At 34.2% G+C, this 22,509-nt stretch overlaps 2 protein-coding genes across 3 annotated transcripts; one reads left to right on the top strand and one right to left on the bottom strand.

The window, feature by feature from the left end:
• Nucleotides 1-4,087: 4,087 nt before the first annotated feature.
• LOC118055812 (sm-like protein LSM36B) lies at nucleotides 4,088-5,998 on the top strand. Its single transcript, XM_035067816.2, has 4 exons — nucleotides 4,088-4,242; nucleotides 4,663-4,787; nucleotides 5,544-5,657; nucleotides 5,748-5,998. The coding sequence occupies exons 2-4, from the start codon at nucleotides 4,673-4,675 to the stop codon at nucleotides 5,792-5,794; spliced, it is 276 nt and encodes a 91-aa protein (XP_034923707.1). The 5' UTR covers nucleotides 4,088-4,242; nucleotides 4,663-4,672; the 3' UTR covers nucleotides 5,795-5,998.
• A 701-nt stretch (nucleotides 5,999-6,699) lies between these two features.
• LOC118055791 (sister chromatid cohesion 1 protein 4) lies at nucleotides 6,700-18,919 on the bottom strand. 2 transcript variants are annotated; one of them, XM_073411054.1, is made up of 16 exons: nucleotides 18,039-18,919; nucleotides 16,076-16,337; nucleotides 15,520-15,617; nucleotides 15,369-15,418; nucleotides 14,996-15,045; nucleotides 14,096-14,201; nucleotides 13,091-13,910; nucleotides 12,528-12,968; nucleotides 12,229-12,373; nucleotides 11,471-11,607; nucleotides 9,914-10,956; nucleotides 9,522-9,560; nucleotides 9,275-9,308; nucleotides 8,454-8,562; nucleotides 7,504-7,633; nucleotides 6,700-7,078 (listed from the first exon to the last, which is right to left on the bottom strand). In XM_073411054.1, exons 1-16 carry the CDS (start codon nucleotides 18,160-18,162, stop codon nucleotides 6,980-6,982), a joined length of 3,687 nt encoding a protein of 1,228 aa, XP_073267155.1. In that variant the 5' UTR covers nucleotides 18,163-18,919; the 3' UTR covers nucleotides 6,700-6,979. The 2 variants fall into 2 exon arrangements, with proteins under 2 accessions (XP_073267155.1, XP_034923677.1); XM_035067786.2 differs by lacking the exon at nucleotides 9,522-9,560.
• Between the last annotated feature and the right edge of the window lie 3,590 nt (nucleotides 18,920-22,509).

Genomic DNA, 22,509 nt, shown 5'->3' on the forward strand with positions numbered 1-22,509 from the left:
CAAGGCTTTATGTGATTTAAGCATGAGCAATATTCAGATCAATGATTGTCGTTTCTCGCTGGGAAAACGGCGGGGGCAGAGAGAGGGAGAAGAAGAGAACAGTACATGTAATGGAGAAGTTAGTAAAAAATAACATGAAATGAGAAGGTTACCAAGGCTCCATTTATTCGCTGGAAAATAGTTTTGTTTTGGAAAGTGAATTTCAGGAAAAATAAATTCTGATAAAGTATTTTTTGATGTTTGGTAGTGTAATGGAAAATGAGTTGGAAAATAATTTATTAATATTTTATTTTTTCTCAAGTTTATTAAAATAATAAGAAACAAATCTTATAAATTAAAAAGTTGAATGAGAATGAAATTGAAAAAAAATATAATTTCATGAATTATCTCAAATAAAATAATTAATAATTAAAATAATAGAGATCAAATCTAAAAAATTAAAAATAAAATGAAAGATGAAGAAATTAAAATAATAATAATCAACATTTCATAAATTATTTCAAATAAAATAAGTAACAATCAAAAGAATGAGGATCAAATTTGATAGAAAAAAAAATTTCAATAAAAATATAATAAGGAACAAGCAAATAACAATTATAAAAATAAGGACCAAAGTTAATATAAAAATAAAATTTTAAGAGATAAAATTGAAAAATAAAATATTCAAAACAAAATATATATAGCAATCAAAAGTTTGAGGATCAAATTTGATATAATCAACAAATAATGACATTTCTAAATTTTTCACAATTTCCGAAAAGTGTTTTCCCCTAAAATTTTTCAGGAAAACACTTTCCTGAAAACCAAGCCAAATTTTCCTTTTACTGGAAAGTGTTTTCCATTTACCAACTTTCGTACTGGCAAACAAACACAAGAAAGTTTGGAAAGTGATTTTTCGGAAACCACTTTCCGGAAAACAAACACAACTAAAAAGAAAACACTTTCCTGAAAACCAAGTCAAATTTTTCTTTGACTAGAAAGTGTTTTTTGTAAACCGGAAAGTGTTTTTCGTTGACTAGAAAGTGTTTTCCGTTGACCAACTTTTCTAATGACAAATAAATACAGAAAAGTTTGAAAAATAATTTCTCGAAAACTACTTTTTAAAAAACAAACATGGCCCAAATAACAAAAGATGTATAGGAAGAAACAAAAGAACAGAAGGAAGAAATTCTCTAGGCTACCCCGGACATGAGAAAAACAAATCTTTTGAATATCCTGAGGTACCCAAACTACTAAAAAGATGAGATTATTCCATTACCTTGTGATCCAACAGTGAGATATCCCTTTCCAAGGAATTGAGATTTTGAAGAGTGACGCTTTGTAAAAGAGGCCATTTTAACTCCTTGGAACTTAAGCTTGGAACCTATTCATTTTCTACATGGTATATATCTCTGAGATTGTGCCTTTAAGAGATTGTTGCTCCTCGTTGATCAGGAAATCTGGCAAATAGCAGCTGCCTGTTTAGATGTGAATTATGTTTGTGCAGTACCTGTTATGTGAATTGTGTTTGCATTATTTATGTGACTTCAGTGTTAAATTCTTTTTTGTTGCGAGTGTGGATTAATGTGTCAATTTTGGAAGAGTTTACTTGGAATTTTCACTATTGATCCACAAGTGTCCCTTTTCTTCACAAAACACGCAGAAAATATTTTGCATTCTATGCAGACACTTGCTTTGCAAGTTTTAGTGATAGAGTTAAGCATTGAATTACACTTAAAGACTCCAAACAGCAATCATGGTCGTGACACTGGGATTTTTGCACCTGGAAGACATGAACACCTCATCGACGGAACCTTATTCGGCTTCGCACCCCCAGAACTTGGCCCATGCAGCAGCTGTTTCCATATACCGAAGCAAGTACAAGGTTCGATGCAAATTGTTTTCTGCTTGAACCAAGCGTTTTATCTTCTAGATAAGTAACTTTTTATTTACACTATTCATTCATCGTCTTTTCATCTGTATATATAGGGTATTGCGTTCTTTTGTATTATCCAAAGTGTTCTCGAACTGGCTGTGCATGGTATTCAAAACAGTGTTAGTTTACATAAATGAAGCTAGTGTGTCAGTCTGTACCACTCAAGTACTAAATTTGTCGCCATTAGGTTTCATTAGAAGTTTTGCAAGCCCAATTAATTTCCAAAGTATTAGGATGAACTTTTCTTACCTGTAATCACTTCTTTCCCCACTAAGCTTTGAAAGGGTTGCTAGCTATTCAAACGAGAATTTTTTTTTTTTTTTTTGTCTTTCAAGGAAATAGTAGAAGGTGAAACTGCTTAATTATTGCATTAAAGTTGCTGGACACTGGCTACTTTTACTCTTATTTAATATCGTGAAGCAAAGTTCTTGCTCATCATAGGAAATTGAACTGCCTCAGCAGGTGAGAAGACGAACTTGTTAAGAGGAAAGGATCAATTACAATTTATATGTCATCACTTTTATGTTTCTTAAATCATGCAAAGCTTAACATATTGCTGCTGCTGATGATATCCTTATTCAGGAGAAGCAAGTGAGGCAGATAGGGTTGGTGGTCGCCTGCGAGCAGTGGCAGAACCTAGCTAGTTCGAACAAAATAGAAGATGAGAAAGCAGCAGCTAGACGCCTCGAGTTTCAGCTTGGATGGTAGTTCTCCTTGCAATTTCTTAGGTCAAAAACCGGCTCGGTTAACGGTACTATTTTCTCTTTCACACTCAAGCTAATACACACACACACACTAATAATTAACGCGTGATTATTGAGTGTTATACCGCTAGGCAAAAATAAACTCCTCATGCTTAAGCCAGCCTGAGCTGAGCTGCTAAACATGATTATTTAATTATTGGCTAGCTAGCCAGATATAATTCTGGTTAGTCGAGCATTGTCTCCACGAAGAAGGGACTTCTTATATATGTGCTTGTTTTATGTCTGAAAATGCATCACTTGTATTATGGTTAAATGGTCGTGGTTAGGTCTCTTTGCTCTTTCCTGCAGTTAGTTAACAGGTAGCAATGTTTCGTGATTTTTATATTAAGTATTGTGATGTAAAATATTTTTTAAAATTATTTTTTTTATTTTTTGATATTAGTACATTAAAATAAAATAATTGAAAAACACTAAAAATATATTAATTTAATAATTTTAAATAAAATATATTTAAAAATAATTTTAAATACAAAAACAAGCACTGAGATTATAACTATTTGTTCAGGTTAACAAAATATAACAAAAATATATATATATATATATATGAATTAGGCTTCAATTTAATATATTTATAAAAATCTTATACAATTGCAATATAATAAAAAGTTCTATAAATACAATGTATCTCACGGATTTTTAAACAAAATATATTACATCTTTGAACTTTTATCTATCACACACATAAATTTCCTATTAATTAAATTTTATTTCATAAGAAATTTTTTTATTGCATGTTAAATTAGTTTATATAATTAATGAAATCTTATACAAATTATTCACTCTTCCAAATTTTTTTAAGCTTTATAAACTAGTTTGTTTGCAAGCTTTTTAAAGGTGAGTAAAAAAACTGAAAAATCGATTAAACAGAGAAAATTAGAAAAAAAAATAACGAAAAAACCGAATCATAAAAATAACCATTTAAACCGATTGAAATTTAAAAAAAAAAAACCAGTTCGGTTCGGTTTTATAAGCTTGAAACCGAAAAAATCAAACCGAACTGAACCCAAACAAAAAAAACAGAAAAAAACTGAGTCAAACTAGTTTTTTTCTAAAAAAACGAACCGAACTGAAACCGGTCAGTTTGAACAAGGTTCAGTTTAAAAAAAAAAAATTGATTTAATTATTGTTTTTTATAAAAACTAAACCGAATAAAAAATAATCACCCCTAAAGTTTTTAAATAAGTTTTGCTTAAAACCTAATTTACGAGCTTAATTAAACTAGCTCATGATTCATATAACAAGCTTTAACCGTAGACTTATAAAAATTCATTTTATTTCAACATTAGGAGTTAGGACGAGCTCGGTTCATTTGTATTTTGTAGTCGAAGAATTCATTAATATTGTATTTGTCTGGAAATTATTGGAAAAGAAGGACTCCATAAATAACCAGACGAGGAGCTTTCACGTGACAGACACGCGCAAGCCATAAGCCGAAGTGAAGTAGCCACGTCATTATTTCTCCATTATTTGTATATGCTCTTTCGAAGCCCAGGTTCACGTCCCTCCTCCCCTACCTAAAACCCTAATCCCAAAACAGAAGATCGTCTTTGTTTGGCAACTCAGGTAAAATAAAAAATAAAAAAGCTCCAATTATTAATTCTTCAATCTTTTTCAGCTATCAAATTAGGGTTGTCTTTTAGTTTTATTTTGCGGGTAATTCCTTGTTACTTCAAAAACACTAACATGCTAACATTTTATTATATTTTTTTAATTTTAGTATTCGACTATAGAACTTACAGGAGGTAGTTTGTAGTTACGATTCATGTCCATTTTTTTCAAATCTGACTACTTGGAACTGTAACTACCTGCTTTTACAAGCGCAAAAGGGATTTCAAGTCGTCGTCTTCTTCTATGTTTCCCATGTTTTTGGCAAATTGGGATTGTGTTGAGGATATTATTCTTCAGATTTTTTTTTTGTTTTTTTTAAGATTTTAAAGTCAAATGTATGATTCTTTCGTTATTGCCCATGATGTGTAAATGCAGGAAAAAGAAAATGTCAACTGGAGGAGAGAAGGGTTCGGCAACCACAAAAACACCTGCTGATTTTCTCAAATCAATTCGTGGGCGGCCTGTTGTGGTTAAGCTCAATTCTGGAGTTGATTATAGAGGTCACTTTCTCTTTCTATGTAGCATATTCTAGTTGTGTTCTATATAAACCTGATCTGTAAATTTTTCTTTCTTATGCCTTTCTGCTGGTTTCATCCACAACATGGTGAGATGATGGATTTATCTAAATATAGCTAAAGTATAACCTTCTTACTTTCCTATAAATGGGTTTTTTCTTTCACATTTTAATGAAGGTTGTGCACTGGAAATCAAGGTGTTTTTAATATTGAAATTTAACCCGTTCTAGGGACATGGGTTATGCTGTCCGGGTTCTAATATGCTTAATGTCGCGCAATAGATATACATCTGAATGCAGAATGAACCAGTGGGCGTTGCCCATCACTGCAACGTATCTGTGAACCAAAAATGTCTACTAGCAGACAAACAGTTTTTCTTTAAAGTCATGTCACAGCCTTGATGAGGGAAGGATTAATTACAAGGAGCTTTTTTGTATAAATAAATACTTCCTGCTTAGTGCGCATGGGTAAGACCAGTGAAATTTCCTTGTTACTCGTCAAGGCTGTCCAGAAATGGGAAGAGTATGAGAAAACACAATGACTCGTTAGCCTATAAACCTTTTCAAGGCTGTCCAGAATTTCCATGACATTCATGGTATGATAAGTCAAATAATCAGATGTCAAAGTGCTATGATATTACTGGAGCTTCAGCTTGATCTCCCCCACTTTATGGAGCACGCTCTGATCTCTCTCTTTTTATCCAATGTTATGCTTATTGTCACCAGCATTTTATTTGTGCAGGTATTTTAGCTTGTCTTGATGGGTACATGAACATAGCAATGGAACAAACAGAAGAATATGTAAATGGCCAACTGAAAAACAAATATGGTGATGCTTTCATACGAGGAAATAATGGTACCAACTTAAAATATCTTTACATTGTAATTTCTTGCCTGTCTAGAAGGGCTGCTCGATGATGACCATATTTGAACTCCTTTGATGCAGTTCTGTACATCAGCACATCCAAGAGGACTCTTGCAGATGGTGCATAATCAAAACAATCGTGAGAGCAGCAGCTCCATATGTTGGTGGTTTGGTGGTGCAGTGCAATGTAGTGATTCTAGTTACTGGCTTTGGATCAGAAATTAAAAGAGTGTCGGTTTAAATTTCCTTGTATCATGTGAGGCGAAGTTGAACTTTATTTATTTATAAGCACCTCCTGGGTATCTCCATTAATATGTACCCGCTTTAGTTTACACCTCGAATGTTCATCCAGTTGTACAATGTTAGTCTATTTGTCAGAAGGGACTGGGAAAGATGGACGAGAAGGGATTGGACATATCTTTTGTGTGGCAGTAAGAGCATGGACTCGAAAGGATTGGAGGTAATTGTCGTTCTTCTCTTCCCTTGTTAGCCAAACAATTAGATGGATGATGATTCATCTTTCCTTTGCCCTTCTTACCTTTCAAATTCACGCCATCCCTCCTTCCGCCAAGCTTCACTCCAAACAATTTTTCTATATAGCCTTCCGGCAAAGAGCCCCCATTAAACTCACACTACTATCGTCCTATTTTCTGCGTAGTGTATGATTTTGATGTTCGTTTGACCAAAAATTGATGATCCACGAAGTGGTAATTATTTTACATGAAAAATGAATGGAAGTAACTTGGTCCTTTACTTGATGAAAACGGACTGATTCAACTGAAGATCCATGGAAGAAGCGGTCGCAGAGTTATTTGCATGGGCCACGAATGAATCAAGGAAAACACAATCTAATGATTCCCAATGGCGGCAACGAAGAATTCTTCAAGCACTAACGACTATGGCCGATCACAACCAAAAGATTAACTTGCCATTATTGCTTCTACTAAATTAAAATGGCAGTGACATCTTTAGTAACTGACACTCGAGTCTACCTGAGACCAATGCAAATAGCACAGTTATTGTACAGGCAAACAAATAAATTAGCATCTTCAATTGCAAATGTTAATATGTTACACATATTTACACACATGATCCACATTACGAATGTTACACCTGATACTGTAACATATGCAACTCTACTGCGTCGTTAAACTATCAGTTACACCAACTAAATATCGGAGGAAATAATTTAGAGTAAGGAATAAATATGACGAAAAGGGAAAAAGAAAAAAGAAAATCCCCAGCTCATTCAGCACGAGCTGAACTAGACCTAAATTGATTTTATCAACTGTTTCTGCCTTTCCTACCCGAGATCAGAAGTCTGATTTCATGAGCTTTGCTCGTGGCTTTACATTGATGCTGTCAAAGGGCTTTAACTGGTCTACATGGATGAAATCCCTTGTTTTAAGAACCTGCAAAAGGGAAAAGATTAACATCATCAATAATCATCGAAGTGAAGAGGGAGGGTCCACCGCCACACAAACAAGTTGCAAACAATAGATGGATAACTAGAATATCATCCAATACATTTTAGCATATTCTTCATCACTGTTTTATTTCTCAATAAATCTTTCCAATATTCAAACAAGCACCCTGTATTAAAATGTCTTGGTCCTTGCACAGCTCTGATCTCCATATTATGTTGCCACTGTCAAAATTTAAAACGAACTGCTTGCCCCCTGTCTATACTAACAAGTCCTTGCCACATCAAAATTATGCAAATCCCCTTCAAACCCATTCAACACCTATTTTTCAACTTGAAAGAAATATTTATGTCCTTAACAGATCTTCAAAACACAATATGGTGTTCACCACAACCCAAGTGTGCAACACATACCAAAGTTTCAAAGAACATTCTTGATGCCTCCTTCCGAGTTTTACCAGCCAGAAGGTTGTCCACTGAAATGACCTTCCTTCCATTTCCACCTTCATTATCAAATATAGTCTGAAGGTACTTGGCAACAGCTCTGCAAAAGAGAGTATATCCACAATTTATCAGTAATCATTCAACCTAATTTTTAATTAGAAATGCACCAAACATATTTAAAAATGCATTGAAGATGAAAACAAAGAATCTCCACAGCCAGTATTTTTAATGTAAAATTACAAGGATTAAAAGGGAGAACATTGTCTAAAGCTCATAATGATCCTGATCATCATAACCAGGGAACATCTTGCGATATCTTGACAACTCTACAACCAATAAATAGTTTGTTCACTCTTTATAGTGGAGGGAAGTGAAGATAGTATTAAATTGTACACTATTAAGTGATAATTATCATAGCAGAGATGACAATGCAAATAATTCAAAGCTTTCAACTAACATCCCAAGTTTGCAATGCCATCGTGTTTCCTCAAATATGCCACTCATATACCAAAACTTGCTAAAAACCAACACCACTCTGTAAAGCAACCCAGAGAAGCTTTGGGGTAAAAAGAACCGCTTTGGATAGAGATTGAAAGATAAGGCAATCTCAGCTACAGTATACTGCTTTACACTACCCTACAGGCCCACAGATGAAGTGCCAAAAACGAAAGGGGAGGGCAAAATTTCAACACATTAATCAGGCAGATATCATATACCTCATTTTGACCGCATAATATCTAGGCATGATCTCAAATACCATGCACAACAGGAAAGTATGCACGCCCAGCATGCCAATGGAAATCCTTGTCCTAGATCCTATATGAATGCACACCAACAAACAGATACACACACATGCACACACAGACAAAACTCTGTTTCCATATCATCCAGCATAAACCCAGCCCACATGATCCACACACCTGGTGCGGGAAGACCATCCACTATTGTCAAGAAGGCGAGCATCTTCAGGACCTGGTATGCCATCATCATCATTTCCACCCACCTCATCATCATCTACATTCAAAAATTCTGAAAAGAAAATGGGCAAACCACCATTAAAAACAGAAACTCCACCAAATAGCACATACAAGCAGAAGAGAATTCTTCACAAAGAAAATCAGTTCACTGTCCTAAGCCAAAAAATATCCATGCCATTGACTAACACAGGAAGGCCAAAGAGACTATTGAATCGCAAAACCCAAAAAAGATACCTAAACACCTGCTATAGCCTATTTCAAGCAAAGTTGATGGATGCAGAAAATATCAACGAATTATGAAACTATAGAAACAAAGAATCAGCAGTTAATTGGCTTGGATAAAAATAAAACTATTATTCTGTTAGGACCTAAAACACTGTAATGAACCAAATAAGCTCCATATCAAATCTAAATCATAATTCTGAATTCCCATTTTGATTTTTTTTTTTTTTTTTTTTTTTTTTTTTTTTGCATTTTCTCCATGCCTGCATCACTGTCGAGAATGGCTCTTTGCAACTAAATTTGAAATTTAATATCCCTACATAAATGATGTTTGCTGATAATTTACCAAACTAAAAAATGAGGCAGAGATTTCTTCAACATTAAGCTTTAGATATTTTACACTACAAAAGAATGTCTAGCACCAAACATGTTCAAGTGTTTACTATATATATGACTGTTCATGATGAAAGAAACATTATAAGAAAGAAACGCAATTATCTAGGTTTGCAAATACTTCATTAAAATATGAAAGAGAAGCTCACCTGTATCATTTGCAAATGCAACATCTTGAAGATCCTGCACCATCAGACAATCTATTTAGCCAATGCTGGAATTATTTACAAGAGATTCTACTCATCCAATAATAATATGAGACTCCATAACCATATAATAATTCCATGCTAGGACAAAGTGATGCCAAATACAAATTGGCTTTTGAAGCAAATTGCGACACATTTAAAGGAAGGCAAAAAATTAAAGCATGCCAGGCTATTACACATGGCTTCTTACTTGTGCGCCATACTTTGTGACTTCTCTGTTTGCTAACTGCTAAACATCTCTTATTGAAAAATTAAAAAAAAAAAAAAAAAGAATCAGAAACAGCTAGACAAATTTCCACCAGATAAAAAACATATCAAGTTCATTGACAACAGAATAGACTGTGTTCCCTAATATTGTTCAGAAAGGGAAAAACTAAGTGTGCAAAAAAAGGTACAAATTTAGACACACCTAGATGCCAAATCATGTTTTACAGTTACAAAAGCAGGCACAAGAAAAAAAGGAAAAAAAAAGATATGAAAAAAGAAAAACGTAAAAAGCACCTAGATGACAGAAATGATTTCTAATAAAGATGCCTTACAAGAGAAAATCAGAACAAAAATGATATCAGGAGTTTAACTTACAGCAGGGTGGTCAGCATAAGTTATTTCAGCATCCACAATTCTCTGTGGATCAGCTTCTCGAGAAACAAAATAATCTCCACCATTTAGAGAAGCATTTTTGTAGTCCGTATCAGATCCTACAGGAAATGTAGGGTTCATCATTAATTCTTCATTACATAGATGATTGGAATCTCGGTCCTTGTCAACATGCCCTGAGCTCATGGCTAGGCCCCCATCTTCATTACCATCCCCTAGCTTGTCATTTTCAACATCATCCTGAGTTCGGTCAACATTTACAGAAGTGAGGTTAATGCATCCACCAATCTCTGAAGATATATTTGCAAGCAATGTGTCTGCATCATCAGCAAGTGCAGAACCATCAGCCTGAAAATCTACTCTGATTTCTGCTGGTGCGCCAGCTTTGCTTTCTTCCAACAAAAGTTCCCATTCCCTTGATTCAGTTTCAACTGCAACAATATTTTGTTTATGATGTTTTAAAACTTCAATGTCATCGAGTGTTTTTCCATCACTCACATCCCTTAAATCAACCTCCCCAAATACTTGAGCATCCATCATATCCGATGGCAGAATTGAAGTATCCATCTGCAGAGAACCATCTGTGCCAGTAAAGCCATCCATGAGAGCCAACCCATCCACCATGTCACCAGCATCTCCAGAAATCAGTTCAGTGTGTGATCCATCAAAATGCAGAATAGCAGAGTGGTTTTCAGCATCTGTAACTTCCACATTCCCTTGATCAACTTCCATTTCAGTTATTTCCCCCAATATTCCATGTTCTGAAGATCTGTAATCAGAAACATCGACAATAGCACTCATTTGCCCTTGTGTCTCGGTCCAAATGAGATTCTCAGCAGGTTGTCCATCAACATCTTTTCTGCAAATAACAGGTTCAGTGCTTGCTTCCAATTCATTAACTTGAGCAACAGCTGGTCTACTAGAATCCTTTGCCACTACAGAAGCATTGTTATCATCATTGTCATCTATCTCTATTCTGCTCAAATCAAATGTTTCACTGTGCAAACATGTCAGCTCTGCCGACATACCTGAAAGACCAAAATTTAATCAGCTTGTATCTTCATAAGCAAGTGAAATTTGGTTGCATGAATAACAATAAAATCAAATGAAGTATGCATGATTTAAAGACAGGCAAGAAAACCAAAGGTTATTAAAAAAATTCATGCCAACCGAAATTTAGCCTGCATATTCACAATCTGGGAGTGAATCAAGTGAAACTCATGGCACAAGCTGAAAGACAAAAAAAAGGGGGGGGGCAATCATACCACTCATGAAATACAACTAGATCTGTTGTAACATTCTTCTGTTGAAAATATATAGAGGGGATGTCATGGTTATTCAACTTTGATTGGTACAACTTGAAAAGATGTTCCTAAATTGTGTACTGTGGGACTATAAGAGCTCTCAAAATTAATGAGAGAGTCACATTTATTGTTATAACTAAAGCCAGGACATAATCAGACAGAACAAATCATTACAATTTAAACAAATAAATAAATTACAGCAACCAAGCATGCTGAAGATTTTGCAAAATGCACTCACCAGTCAATACTGGTTCACTGAAAATGTCTTCATCTAAGGATTGTCTCTGAATCATTAAAATCTCAGTGCGTGTGCATGGAGCTTTCTTTCGTATGCGACGTATGTCTTCAGTATTAGTTAACTGTTGGCGTATGGTACTTGACAGGGGGGAAATGGAAAACCATCAGCAGTATTTAACAGATGATAAGAATTCTAGGACACCCATATATTTAGTGCATGATTGAAATTTATATTCTTAAACTGATTGATTATGCAAGTGAGGGTCAGAAAAATACTTGGGTGCTGAAAGACTGAACCACCAAGCACCATTTCTCAAAACAAATTATAGCATATACTGTCACTGAAGCCCAGTAGACAAAAAGCACAAAGCTATATTAAACCTACTGGGTAACCTATCTTCATGCAACTATATCAAAGGGAGTCAGAGTTGTTCAACAAAGCTAAAGGGATCATTGAACTGCAAAGACAATGAGCTTATGCAACATGTAGATAGAAGAGACTCTTTCAAGAAACAGCAGCAGCAACATACTTAATTTAAGTGTATAAATTTTATGGGTCAACAAGGATGGGGGAAAGGGCTTGTAAAGGACAATAGCTAGCAGAATTTTCCTATTTTATCAGTTCAATAGTTTAACATGCAAGAGAGGCTTGCTTAACTGCCAGACTCTTAAACCAAGTATAGATATTTACTACTACAAATAGCTGTTGACAACAGGTAACTTATGAAAACAAGAATACGATGAAAAAAAAAGTCATACTCGCCAAGCAAGACCATTGAATCATCCATAAGCACCTTCCTCTTCATGGCACTAGGACGAGATGCAGACCGGGCACGTTTCATGGATGCTACTTCAGGTGCAGGTGGAGTAGTTTTCACTTTCAGAACTGAAGATCTTCTTCCAACTGAAACAACAATATGCAAGGTCAAACATACCCACATTTATAAAAGTCACCTTTTCTCAAAGCAAGTCCAATTAACCTTTTTTCTTGTTATATATATAAAACTCATGAGTCATGTCACAGCATGGCATTCTAAGAGGCATCAAGAACCATATACCTAATATAGAAGATAGCAAGTCATCATCATCAGGAATGGAATCCACGGTTCTCTTTGATCTAGAGACACCAAAAGAGTCAACTGAATTTAAACTCTGCACAGTTAGTGAACTTTCTGTAAAACTACGCTTTTTTCCAGTAATGTTGGTTCCAGCACTGCTTCTGTCACCCCCATCTACAATTTCTTCAACTGGAGTTGACTCAACCAGCAAATCATTTGGCTTATCAAGAAGCCCTTGAGGTACAGAAAGCAACTTTTCAGGTGTAGGCAATTCAGAAGTCAAGGAACTATTCAAGTTCTCCAACTGATTATCACTAGGGAACGTAATGTCTGGTTGCTCGTCTTGCTTCCCACCATCTGCTTGAATTTCTCCAGGTAAATTGAGTTCAGATATCTGATTTTCCACTGATTGTATAACATCAGTCACATGGCATTTTTCACCTGCAAGGGTAAGAGATCCATTAAACATTAAAAAGTATAGCTTGTAACAAGTGCAGAAGATTCAAACAACACCTTGCACAACAATTTACTCAAAGTTCATTCATATAGCTTGTAGAACAAACCTTGCACCTTAGTGGAAATTCCAGAAGCATGGCATGCTTCCTCCCCGATGGACATCTCCAATGAACATGGTGCAAGACCATGTGTTTCAGGTCCACTCGTGTAGGAATTGCATGCACGGAGCACGCCCATGCAATTGCGTGTCTTTTCTCCATCAACATCTTTGCTCAAAGAATCAGGATCCTCTGGCCCTTGGTGAGCCTGAGCATCACCCTCTGGGGCACCAGCCAATTCCAATGGACAACCAGTATTCGCATCTACAGCTTTTCCAAGTGAGCTCAAGTCTTCCACAGCATTAGCAATTTCAAGATTATCTGGTTCATGTAACCTGACTCCTGTGGATTCTCTGCACTCCCCATTGATTTTATTGACAGAGGGCACAGTTACCTCACCATTACAGACAACGTTATTTATCACTTCTACATTGTCTGATCCATCTAATGCACAAACCGTCCCATCTGCTGCTAAACAATCTATATTCACTGTGGTAGATAGTAACACTCCTGGTGCCTCTGCCTGATTGATTTCCAAATCACCAGAAAGGCAGCCATTCTCCTCAGCAGGTATGCACACAACAGTATCACAGTTTAAATGATTGCCCAAAGACAAATTCATTGTGTCATCCCTGTGATGATTTGGCTTACTGGAAGCATTTCCAGTGCTCTCTATGCCATCGGTCAAATTGTTATCTTCTGATTTTAAATGATCATCACAGGCTAGACCATCCTGAACACTGGACAAGTTTGGCTCTTCTACTAACCCAGGAGTGGAAGGAGCCTGAGCATAGTCCAGAGATTCAGAATTTGAAGCTTGACTTCCCATCTGCTCACAAGGGTAACCCATTTTCATCAGCTAAAATTATCCTCCCACTTCCAAGAAAAATGATAAATTCAACAAATTACATTATCAAAAATCAATGGACCAAATTAAGAGGAAAAAAAGTATTGGGTGAAGGGAATAAGTGACTACTAGAGGTAAGAGAACATATTTCGGATTTCCATATCAACCTTGTTTCTAGTACCATTCACTGGCATGGCTTCTGCAGTTCCAATCATGTCATGATCTTCCTCTACTTTTGGTTCCAATGGCTCAGCAGACATCTGAAGACTCAGCCTGCAAAAAGGGGGTTGACATTATGAATCAATCACCAGGTTAACTATCCACACATATTCTATGAACTTGAATTTTCAAACTTTGCATATTGTAAATGATTCCATGAATCAACAATCACTAATTAACCACAATAATAATAATAGCCTTGTGATGGACTATTTATTATGGAGGCATACATTACATGCAAGCTATCTATTTCCTCTATCTTAACCAAATGCAACCATGAAAACCTCATCAAAACCACAACATCATATGCTTATACTCTAGACTACAAACACTAAATTCAGCAATATGCTTAGATAAAAGGTTAGTATCCTATCTGTGACAGTTTGCCTTGAGGGGTGTCTATGCAAACTAAAGCACACAAATGATACACTCATCCTGCAACAGAGCAATTTATTAGTATCTCCATTTATATGCATTGTGCTCTCACCAAATTAACTGCAGCTATAATGACATATTACTATTGGGCAAAAAGACTTGACCAAAGATAACAGAACATAGTCCATGTATAAATAATATGAATAGGAACTATGCTCAATCACATACTTGAAAATGAATTCTAATTTGCATTTATTAATATAACACTCAAAATATTAGCATTTGGTAACTGTGCAATCTGAAAAAACATCTATCTATGGGACAAGCACAAGGCTGTCTTTCAAATAGTATCTCCCCGCCATCCAAAAAATGAATAAAACAAATTGGAGTTTGAAAGTATGTGAACAAATGAACACAAAATCACATGAAAGGTTTGAAAAGGAATCAGATAGCAAAGTTGTAGAAATCCATACTCTGAAACTTCATCAGACCTTGGAGCTGCAACCTTGTCTAGGAACAGGTCCTGTTTATAAGCAACCCATGAAAGAAAATTTAGAAATCACATAATACAATAAAGCGAGCTAGTGGAGTATGAAACAGATTTATCCAACACCATAAAAAAAAAATGGATGGTAGGAGGTATTGAGAAAATCTCATGCATAGATGCAGAGTGGCGCATCCATGCATGTGGCACATATGAGGGTTCCTACTTTAAAAATAAGGTTGAACATATCTACTATCACTAAATACCAGTAAAACTATAAAACCATATTGACCAAATTGCAATTCAATGTAGATTCCAACCCATCTTGCAAAGATATATAGACGCAAGCAGAAGAAAATCACCTCTTCAAGGTCCAAATCAACATGAGATGTGTCACCATCACCAAACCGCTCTGAAAGCAACCCCAAAATATATCAGAAATCCATTAAGTGCGTAGCCATCTCTATAAAATTAAATGCAATATTCCCATGACTTGCAAAGGCATACACTAACCATCCAATCCAAATTGTGATGTGGAGTAGACAACACCATCCATTGTGTCTTGGAGGGTAATCTGCTCCCTTGTACTAATGTGATGATCAACATAGTTGCTGCAAGAAAGTGCTGTGTCAATATCCAGATAAAAAGGCATCATAGGTTCCTAGCAGGAAATTAACATATTATGATTCAGACCTATATTCAATCAATAGACAGGTAAAATGAACACTTTGAAATTCTCCTGAATATTCTACAATCATCAGAAGTTTGCAGCGATACATTACCATACAAGTACCAAAAAAAAAAATCAAGCCATATAATTAATCCAGCAGAACAGGCCATGCAGTAACTTGAAAAACTTAGATTGTCAGGCATCTAACAATTAATGGATAAAGACCAGTGCATATAATGGTTGGACCCTTTTAAGAATGAACCCACAAGCAAAAAAATCAACTCCAGATCTTCGCCAGAGCAGCATGTATCTGGAGCTCTTTTGAACTACAAAAGTAAACCATGATCTACAACAGATTAGCTTCAGTAATCAACATTATTCGGATGTTTTGGAACTAACCCTTGAAAAATATCATTGTCTGGAAGCTCAAAATCATCAAGATCAAAAGTCTCTGGCAAGGTGATGGAGTGATATGGGGCAGTTGATTCTTCTGGTGGTAAATCAACAGCAGTGGAGCGGAAAGCTTGCTTTACCTTGAGCAAAGCCTCACTGCAATCATCAAAAAGGTAACTCACCTTTCTAGAATATATCCTCACCACACCAAGCAGAAGATGACTAGACAATCTCAGTGCAATTGGTACGTCAGGAAAAAGAATTGAATCTGCTCAAAAACAGAAGATACATGAGCCAAGAAAGAGTGAATAATCAAAAAAACAGGAAGCAGTGAGCAGCCAAATTGAAATTTATCAAATCCACTGAAATGAATCTCCGACTATGATGCTACCAGAAGATAAGCATGAACATGGAATGAAGGAAGATAGAAAGCAGGAAATATCAAAGTTTATATTTAAACTAAGGCCAGAGGAACCAAAGATGATAATTCTTTGAAGATAATGAACAACTAAGCATCAATGTGCCATATATGAGACAATCAACGGACAATAAATACAAACTGCATCAAAGACTACACAAATGCTCCAACTCATATAACTGCTCTGAATTTCAATGTTTACTTGTAACAGATGGGCATAACTTAACTTTGGACACGCATCTACCACTAGCCTAGGATTAAAATATACTCAATGCTTGCAGGTTCATATAATTCTCTAATACTATAGAATTGATACATTTATTCAATCGGCATAAATTACTGCAGCACTTTCTATTTGAATACAAAAGGCCCAACAATTAACAATCATCCCAGATCAAAGAAAGAACTAACCATGCTGGTTCCTGTACATCAAACACCATTCTTATTTTCCAAATGAGTTACCCTATCCAAATTATGCTCAATGTAATAGGAATTGAACAAAAAAGACAATTTTCACTGATAACGAAGATAAAGAAGGATCCCATTGGCTCATAACAGCTTGTTAGCAAATCCGTTTCATTTCTAGCACCCCTATTTTACTTCCCATGGATCATAATTACCACGGGGGAGATCGTTTTAGTAATGTTTACGTTTCCATGTATATCAACGATGATAAATCAAATCAATTATGTACTATTTTCAAGAAGAGGAACATGTTATTGTTGATTCATTGGAAATGTGGCAATGAGGCTTCAGGCTAAAATTTCTGCTTTTGTTCATGGTGGTTTTGGTTTGGTTTCTTTTGGAAAGCTGGCAACACAAAGTTGTATCCATGAAAAAAGAGCTAGCTTTGGAGTTTTCTTCCTCGTACTCTATTTTGATTGATTTGAATGAAGAGCAATAATAGTAATTGAAGTGGAGTATGGTCCCTTTCTCAGTCAGAAGAATTTTTAAGCAGTGCAATGGAACTAGGACAGAAATAATACTACATTTTCCTTCATTAATTTCTGCTTTTAGATAGCAAGTAGATTGGAAGGTTTTGGTTTCCTTAAAGCATATTACAAGTGTTCAAGAGGTGGTGTGCCAAAAAACATCTTGCTTAACTAGTTAGTAAAACAAAAAACAAAAGGCAAAGCCAGCTCTAGCAATAATTGCAATTTAATGTCAATGGTCACAAAGCGATAGAAATATAAAGACGGCAGGAGATCGACTAATAACCTAATAAGACAGATGACCAGATCACGAATAATCTGAATAAATAAAATTATTACTGCTACAACAACTAAAGAAAACTTTGGTAAATGAGAGATAACGTCATTTTCATTTTACTCGTAGATACAGGTAACTCAAAATATCACCATATGCTCCAACTGTCCCCAAAAAAAAGCAGATACATCCCAGAAGGAAATTAAATATAGCAAAACAACGAGCCCCATGGAACAGTGGTGTTCCACTTCATCAGTCATTAGAGCGTCGTGGTATCATTTCTTTCTCGAAAAGAAATCAAACAAATTCAAAGTAAATATTGTACAAAGGAGGATAAAAACTAACCTACAGAGACACCAATATCAGTATCAGCGACCTGATTCTTCCGAAGCTTCCTCTCCAGATGAGCAGCTATCCAAATTGTACCCAAAGGCCCTTTCTTGGCCAAAATAAACTGTGAATAAAACATTTCTTACCTCCGAGTTATTAAACTCCACCCACTTCAGTTCTCATACAACAGTCTACACCCTAAATCTTCAATACTATCTTATCCACTGCCCAATTTAACTTCTAAACCAAACCAAAGCATTTCAAAGCCCACGAATTTGCTTAATTTACAACAGAAACCCTAATTTTCAATACAGCACTTCGTTCCCTCTAAATTCTTCACAGAAAGCTCTGAACTTTCAATTATCGATTATACGCCCCAGCAATCAAAGTGAATAAGAACACTTCGGATTTAGAAACTTAGTATAATAAACGACCAGAACCCTAACTTCAATACCAGAATGACCCCTAAAACCCTAAATTTATACTTGCGCCATGAAATTGAACACGGTTAGCAAAACAAAACCCCCAATTTTGCATCCAAAAACAGAAACCCTAATTCGACTTTCTAGCTACCACACGATCTCAGAAACTCCCAAACACAACAAAACAGCTCCATGTCCACGAAATTCGAACGATTCACCAATCAGAAGCTTCAAAAAATTGCAAAAGAACCCGAAACCCTAGCTTCGCCGAATCGACAACGTCTTCGAGGTGTAATTGGTTTGGAGGGGAAGTTGACGTGAAGAGAGACTGAGTTTAAGCGAGTTGAGAAACGTCGAGTCAAGGATCGAGAAGAGAGAAAATCTAAAAAACTGAGAGGGAGAGATGTAGGAAAATAAAATCTTTTTGAGAGGAGTAAAGTAAAATAAAGGGCTCTTACTCTTTACTCTTGTATTTTTTAGATTTTTAGATTACTATTATTATTATTATTTATCATTTATTTTAATTTGTTAACGTTGTTGAGTGGCTCGTGTGTTTGTTTACTTTTCTTGCGCTCCTTGTTGATTGGGTGCTCCCAGCTGTGGTTAGGCTTTGATCGAGCGTTTTCAGCCGTCCGATTTGCAAAGTGGTTTTTGAATGTTTGATCAGGGGGCTCCAGATCTAATTGTTACCGCTCTTCTTTTTTGCTTTCATGGCGCCTTCCTTCCAATGCAGAGTATTTGAAAAGGTTATAAAACTTATTTTTTAAAATGGTTTTTTATAGAAAAAATATTAAAATAATATTTTTTTATTTTTTTATTTTTTTTTAATATCATCATAATTTATAAACACTAAAAAAATAAATTTAAAGAAAAAAATATAAATTTTTAACAAAAAAAAAACATGTTAAAACTCACTCTAAAATACCCCTTGAAAATATTTACCAGACATTATTTTTAAGAAAACTATCTACCTACATTAACAATTAACAAATTAACATTAAAAAAAAACCAAGAAGGAGTGTTTTGTTGTAAATCTTTTTATAAAATATTATTCATTATAGTAATATTTTCTTTTTTTACCTTGACATAGGTTTTTATAATCAATATTAATTTTATTATTCCATGTAAAATTTATTATGAATTACACTTCATATTTTTTAATTTATTGTTTATAAAATTATCTTAATCTTATAACTTGAATTGTAAGTTTAACAGTTTAGTCCGATTTACTCGAGTTTTTATTATATTTTTCTAGTTAATTTTAAAAAAAAATTAATTAATTATAAATTAGGCTCGTGATTTTTTTTTTTTTTTACTTTTTATGAGATTATCTTTATCTCATGATTCGGGTTAAAAGTTTGGCAAATTAGTTCGAGTTGACTCAAGTTGTTTTTTGTACCCTTTTTTACTTGTTTTTTTTTTTTTTGTTTTATCTTTTAGCATTAGATTTATTAGGAAATGATCTTCGTAATTTATTTTAACTTGTTTTTTTTTATTGTCTTAGTCTTTTGACCCGGGATACTAGTTTGACAAATTAACTCAAGTTTACTCGAGTCATTATTTTTTTTCATTTTTTATAATGGATATTTTTTTTCAGTTTCATAATGCAGCATCTGGTTTACTGTGAATTGGTTTTTGTAATTTGTTATGATTTATTTTTAGTAGAGTTATCATTGTCTCATGACTCAGCATGCGCGTTAACAGGTTAGTTCGGGTTAACTTTAATCAATTCAATATGTTATTATTTTAATATTTATATAAAAAAACATTATCTTAAATATTTATTTTTAATCAAATTATGTTTTTATCAATTATCTAAATTGTTTTTGAACCTTTTAGATCAATCAGTACTCCTCACATTGTTTTTTTTTACTAGAAAAAACACTTGCAATGCTTGAATAATTTTTTATGTTAATTTTTTTTTTATCCGACCTCTGATACATTACTGGTTAATAAATATTATTCACTAGAGTAGTATTCTGACAAAATTCCCTTGGCTAAAAAAACAGACATCGAGATAGGATTTAAAGGCATGATGATTTTTTTACCATGAATCAATGTTATTTTCAAATTGTTTTGGAGTAGATTGGTTTTTTCAATTTTCTATAACAATTAAACTACTTAAATATATCCCGAAACAAAAAAGGGCGGTTTAAGCCCAGGCAGGGTCTTTCATATCTTTCTTGTTTTTTTATTAAAGTTAAATTGTTTAATTACCTCGTTTCTAAATTAACAAAGCTATTTTTTAGAGGTATTTTATTTTTTTCATCGTGATTTTTTATGTTGATGTCAAGTTAATTTGGGTATTTTAATAAATATTTAACATGAAAAAAAACTGTCACTGCATGTGATATTTGAAAGATTTCAGCATCCTGTTCGCGGTAGACAATATTTGCTTGTGTCATTTAACTTGCTTTACTAATTAGAGTTTATTTATTGTTACTTTCAAATCAATAAACCCTTCACGCTTGGTTGGATTTCAGTTCTATATTATAATGCAAGCTTCTATTTATTGCTATTTGTTTGGTTTATCTACCTTGACAGCATTTCTTTTTCAAGGAAATCATGCTTGCGTCCACTATAATTTTAAAAGTCAGTTAGAAAATCTTCCACGTGCATTCACTCATTTAATTACATGATTAATATTCCAATTTTTTCTTCATCAAAATCAACCTTGCATTTATTATAATAACAAAACAATGCTATAATTTTTTTTTAAAAAAAAAACCAATAAAAGTTCAAACAAGAAATATTTTGTTGTTGTTTACCCGTGGAAATTAGGATGGAAAGTTCTCATCAGTAATTTCTGTTGAAAACAGCAAAGGAATAAAAAGGAATGCTGGCATTGATAACATGTTAAATTTTCAAGGAAAACTTGATCGGTGGTTTTAAAACTCGAAACTCCTCTCTTCAACCACATTTATTCTTCTTACTTGATTTCAATTCAAGCCCTAACCCTATTTATTTGAGATTTTGACAGCTCATTTCAATTTAAACCTCTAAAATCCGAGAACTCAGCTCGCCACCGTCGGTGCAAGCTTGGTTCCATTTCATATCGAGCTTCACCCCTCCAAATAAGTAAATTCACTCATTTGTGTTTAGAGTTAGTTTATTGAATTCTGTTTATGGTTTTTGTATTTTTCTTGTATGTTTAAGTGTTTTGTTTTTTAAAGTGATGGTTTTGTTGTGTTAGTGTATGATTTGTATTTTAGAATTTGTTTGTGAATTGAGGAGTGTATTTAATTTGTCAGTTCATGAATTTAAATGTGATCATGTAATTCATATGTATTAAAAATTAAAAAATAATAGATAATTTAATGGATACGAGATATTTTATGGTCAAGATGGAAATTCAAGAAAAATTAATGGCGGGATTAATAATAATTAAAGTGACAACTCAAATTAAATGGCTTGAGTTTAAGAATTGATAAATAAATTATAACAATTAAAGTATCAATCGATGTCGTTGTTTATTGACAATATCAAGATATTAAAATTCATGGTGTTTATGATAGAAAAAATAATAATGGTTATTATGATGATAATATTTGTAGCAGTGATTATGATAAGTAATAGTATCAATAGTTTAAATGATAGTTGTCATGGCAATGGTGATATTGATAGTGACTATAATATGTTTATTGGTGACGAAAGTGGTTGGACGGTGACAATAACTAATGGTTGCGGCAATGGGATGAGGATTATTATTTTGATGATAGAGGTGTATGAGAGCTATAATGGTATATTGATAAAATGAAGATTATACTGATAAAAATAATAATGGTGGTGGTGTGATGATTATGGTAGTGGTGAAGTGGCAATGGTTATCATTGTGGTTATAATATTGGTGTATTGGTGATAGTTAAAGTGGTTAATGGATGATGTTTTGAAAGTTGGCAGGTTAACTATAATTATTTTTTAATCAAATAACCAAACTTGTGTTTGATGTTAAGTTTTGGGTGTCGTTTAGTAATGCTGCTGCACCCGAGGTTAAAGCAAGCTGCAGTTTTTTTTATGTATGGTTATGTTTCAAACCCACTTTTATTTTGGCAAGATCCATCAAT

The sequence above is a fragment of the Populus alba genome, chromosome 8 (genome assembly GCF_005239225.2).
Source record: "Populus alba chromosome 8, ASM523922v2, whole genome shotgun sequence".
Lineage (NCBI taxonomy): Eukaryota > Viridiplantae > Streptophyta > Magnoliopsida > Malpighiales > Salicaceae > Populus > Populus alba.

Coding starts and splice junctions, on each gene's coding strand:
- LOC118055812 (XM_035067816.2), top strand. CDS start 4,673: ATGTCAACTGGAGGAGAGAAGGGTTCGGCAACCACAAAAACACCTGCT. Junction 4,788..5,543: donor TTCTGGAGTTGATTATAGAG/GTCACTTTCTCT, acceptor TTATTTGTGCAG/GTATTTTAGCTTGTCTTGAT. Junction 5,658..5,747: donor TTTCATACGAGGAAATAATG/GTACCAACTTAA, acceptor CCTTTGATGCAG/TTCTGTACATCAGCACATCC.
- LOC118055791 (XM_073411054.1), bottom strand. CDS start 18,162: ATGTTTTATTCACAGTTTATTTTGGCCAAGAAAGGGCCTTTGGGTACA. Junction 15,046..15,368: donor TTGATTTGGACCTTGAAGAG/GTGATTTTCTTC, acceptor GCTTATAAACAG/GACCTGTTCCTAGACAAGGT. Junction 12,374..12,527: donor CTTGCTATCTTCTATATTAG/GTATATGGTTCT, acceptor TTGTTGTTTCAG/TTGGAAGAAGATCTTCAGTT.